The following is a 4,210-nucleotide window of genomic DNA, read 5'->3' as shown; positions in this document are numbered from 1 at the left end:
AGGAAAATGTGGAAACAGTGCTATATTAATACATTTTTATTCCATCACGTTGCATAAGAAAGGAAAATACCATATCCTCCTTGGTTATGGCAGAATATTGCAGAAAACACATTAAGAAAATTTGGACATTAGTAATTAAACTACTAACTAAAGCATCCATGGTGCTGTGTTTCATTGGATTCATGTTGGTAGTATGGGCAGGAAATGTTAGAGATGCTTGTCTTTCTTGATATCAAAATCACTTAAAAGAACTTCCTGAAACTCAACACCTGACTGAATATTCTCCTCATTGCTATCTTCATCTCTTTGTTCCTAAATGTATAGATGGCAGGGTTCAGAAATGGGGTGATAATTACATCAAAAATGGCAAGGAATTTATCCACTGGCACTGTGGGAAATGGCCAAGAGTACACAAAAATACATGGACCAAAAAATAAAACCACCACTGAGGTGTGAGCTGACAGGGTAGAGAGGGCCTTGGACAAGCCACCTGAAGAATGTTGCCAAACAGTGACCAAAATGAAGATATAGGAGATAATCAAAATGAAAAAAGTTCCCAGGGAGATGAAACCACTATTGGCAGTGATCATGAGCTCCAATCTGTAAGTGTCTGTGCAAGCAAGCCTAATAAATCGTGGAAGGTCACAGTAAAAGCTGTCAACTTCATTGGGGCCACAGAATGGTAAGTTTACAACAAATACAAGTTGGATCAATGAGTGGATGATTCCAATGGCCCAGGCAGCCACTAAGAGTAAAATACAAGTTCTGAAGTTCATGATGGTCAAGTAGTGAAGAGGCCTACATATAGCAACATAACGGTCAAAGGCCATGTTGAACCTCTCAGTTCCTCCAATAACATGAATGAAGAACATCTGAGCAATGCAGCCTTGGAAAGAGATTACTTTCCTCTCCTTGAAAAGATCAGAAATCATCTTGGGAGCTGCAATGGAGGAAACCCACATGTCAATAAAGGAGAGGTTGGCCAGCAGGAAGTACATGGGGGAGTGTAAGTGGCAATCAGAGATCACTGTGAGCACAATGAGAAGGTTTCCTAAAACACCTGTTACATAGAATACAGAGAAAACTAGAAAAAGGACTAGTTGCATCTCCAAAGATCTGGTGTGTCCCACCAACACAATCTCAGACACCAACGAATGATTTCCTATCCTCATGGTCTCAGCCACTTTGGGCTCCAAATTTACCTGAAAGAACAGGAAAAATAAGAAAGTGGAATTACTGGCTGTATCAGACAGGGTTCCATTAGAGAGGCAGCACCATTAGGAGACAATATACTGAGGGATTTATGACAGTGACTTGACCTTACATAATCATAGAAGTTGATTCTACAGTCTCATAAGCCTGTTGCCTTTGCATTGGATGCTGTAGTTTTAAGTCCACAGGACAGGCAGTCAGGAAGGAAAGATGAATATAAAATTGGGGGGGGGGGGGGGGCGGGGAGGAGGGTAAAAATAAACTGGAAACTCACAAGCAAAGCTAAAGCTATAAAGACAGCCTAAAGCCAGTGTCAGTCCTCATTGTCTCTGAACTGAAGAAGCCAGGGGCCTTCACCACAGAGCCAAACTCACACCTGCCCTCAACTCAGAGAAGTTAAAGGATAAAAATAAATGAATAAATAAATAAATAAATAAATAGGTGTGACAGTTGCAGTCTGGCCTTACCTCACATCAATGAGATAAACCAGCAAAGAAATGAAAAAATGTGTGAGCTAGAAATATAGTTGCTGCTTCACTTTTGCCCTTGAAATATTGCAAAGAATCTCTCTTGAAACTCAACTTAGTTGAAACATACAGAAAAAGAATTCTGGTGAATGTAGCTCACTCTAGTCAAGTTGACACAATGCAAAGCCACTACACTAGCTATTTAGAATAATGTACAAGCCTGGCTGGTGTGGCTCAGTGGACTGAGCATCATCCTATAGACCCAGAGGTCCAGGGCCCTAATTGCTGGCTTGATCCCCAGTAGGAGGCGTGCAGGAGGCAGCTGATCAATGTCTCTCTGATCAATGTTTCTATCTCTCTCTCCCTTTCCCTTCCTCTCTATCTAAAAGTTAATAAAAACATATTTTAAATGTTTTGAAGCATTTTGAAAATTAACTATCACCTCTTTTTATTTGGTCAACAATGACCACAGTGGAATTTAACTAGATTTGACCAAGGCTCTAAATCCACTGGTCCTAATCTTATTCCATCTTCCACCAATTTGTTATTACTAATGCTATTTAAAACATCATCATGTGCTCTCCTCTGTCATCAGGGAACCACTTCAAGTGAGAAATGTAAGAATTTCAGCAGAGTTTTAGGATGAAAGGATAACAGAGGTACTAAGGGTTACATGGCAATAAATTGTTGCTTTTACGATTCCACAGGGACTTCAGACGAGTACTGGTATACTTCAGGCAGAAAGAAAGTAATCCCAGATGGAAGTTCTAAAAGGCAAGAAGAAATGATGAGAAAATATGTGGCCAAATATAAATAAGCAAAGATTGAGTGGGATTTTAAAAGAGAGAATTGAAACACATGGCTGCAATAGGATTAAATTGAAAGGATATGTAAGGTCCTTAGAGTCACCATGTCGCACAAGTTCAGGAAGCACAATTTACACTGCATTCTATGATAGGTCTTATTAGATTTTAAAAAGTTAAGTGTGAATGCTAGTTTTCTAGTATAATCACTAAAAGAATAAAAATAAAATGAGAATGAATACTAAATCTCAAAAAAGGCAAGATATGAGAAAGTAACATGCAAATGATAGAAAAAATCAAACAAAATAAGGTGATAAAAATAAATGCAAACAGATCACAAATTACCATAAGTGGACTAAATTCTCTAGTAAAAAATACATATATATATATATATATCCTATCTAATAATAGACAAACATGGTAATTAACCATACCTCTGCTACGCTTCCCATTGGCTAATCAGGGTGATATGCAAATTAACTGCCAACAAAGATGGCGGCCGGCAGTCACACAGCTGAAGCGAACATGAGGTTTGCTTGCTCCAGTGATGGAGGAAGCCAAAGTTCCCCGCCTTCCGCAGCCCAGCTCTGAGCTGCACTCTAAGCAACAATGTTGCAATTATAGCAGCTAAACAATCCCCAGATACCTGCTTTCAGCTAGCCGGCCTGGAGCTGGAGCCACAACAAAGTTTCAATTACAGAAGGTAAATAAATCCCAGAATTAAAAAAAAAGAAAAAAAGGAGAGACTGGGAGCTTCAGTTGCAGGCTTGGTCCACTTGAAAACATCCCTCAGCCCCTCATCCAGGCTGGCCAGGCACCCCAGTGGGGACCCCCACCCTGAAGGGGGTGCAGGCAGCCTGAAAAAAGCCATCAGCCCCTCATCCAGGCTGGCCAGGCACCCAATGGGTCCAGCTGCTCTGGCTCAGTTATTGAACGCTGACCTATGAACCAGAAGGTCACAGTTTGATTCCTGGTTAAGGCACATGCCCACGTTGCAGGCTCCATACCCAGTGGGGGGCATGCAGGAGACAACCCATCAATGATTCTCTCTCATCATTAATGTTTCTATCTCTTTCTCCCTCTCCTTTACTCTCTGAAATCAATAAAAAAAAATATGTTTTTAAGTATAGGAAAGGTATACTAAGCAAATACTAACAAAGAAAAGCTGATGTAATTACTAACAATATCATTTAAATTAACTTTAAGTCAGAAAGCATTACTAAATATAGTGACCAATCCAAACTGTAAAAATTTCAATTCCACAAAAAGACATAACAAGCATTCATTTTGTATGCACCTAATAGCATAATCTAAAAACATGTAAAGAATTAATAAAACTACAAGAAGAAATAGACAAATCCTGTATATTTGTAGAAACAGTGGGAGAGTGAAACATACTTCTCTCAGCGAAAAATAGGATAAATTGAAAAAATATCAGTCAGCACAGAGATTTGAAAGCATAATTAATCTAATTAAATTATATAAATCCCTTTCCCCAATATATGCCTAATATACATTTTTTCAAACAATATAGAACATTACAAAAATTTGCCATATACTAAGCTATTTTATAAAACAAATATTTTTTTAATATTATTTTTTTATTAGTAGTTAAGGTATTACAAATGTGTCCTCATCCCCCCCCATTAACCCCCAACCTCCCCCCCACACTTATAAAACAAATATTAAGAAATTTCAAGACTTATCATGCAGACCACATTCCAACCC

At 38.7% G+C, this 4,210-nt stretch overlaps 1 protein-coding gene across 1 annotated transcript; it reads right to left on the bottom strand.

Annotated features, from left to right (window-relative positions):
- Positions 1-242: 242 nt before the first annotated feature.
- Positions 243-1,172, bottom strand: LOC132220894 (olfactory receptor 4F3/4F16/4F29-like). Its single transcript, XM_059674601.1, has one exon. The coding sequence runs from the start codon at positions 1,170-1,172 to the stop codon at positions 243-245; it is 930 nt and encodes a 309-aa protein (XP_059530584.1).
- Between the last annotated feature and the right edge of the window lie 3,038 nt (positions 1,173-4,210).

Source organism: Myotis daubentonii, chromosome 1 (genome assembly GCF_963259705.1).
Source record: "Myotis daubentonii chromosome 1, mMyoDau2.1, whole genome shotgun sequence".
In the NCBI taxonomy this organism is placed as follows: Eukaryota; Metazoa; Chordata; class Mammalia; order Chiroptera; family Vespertilionidae; genus Myotis; species Myotis daubentonii.
This window is presented reverse-complemented; position numbering and strand designations above follow the sequence as displayed.

Coding starts and splice junctions, on each gene's coding strand:
- LOC132220894 (XM_059674601.1), bottom strand. CDS start 1,172: ATGAGGATAGGAAATCATTCGTTGGTGTCTGAGATTGTGTTGGTGGGA.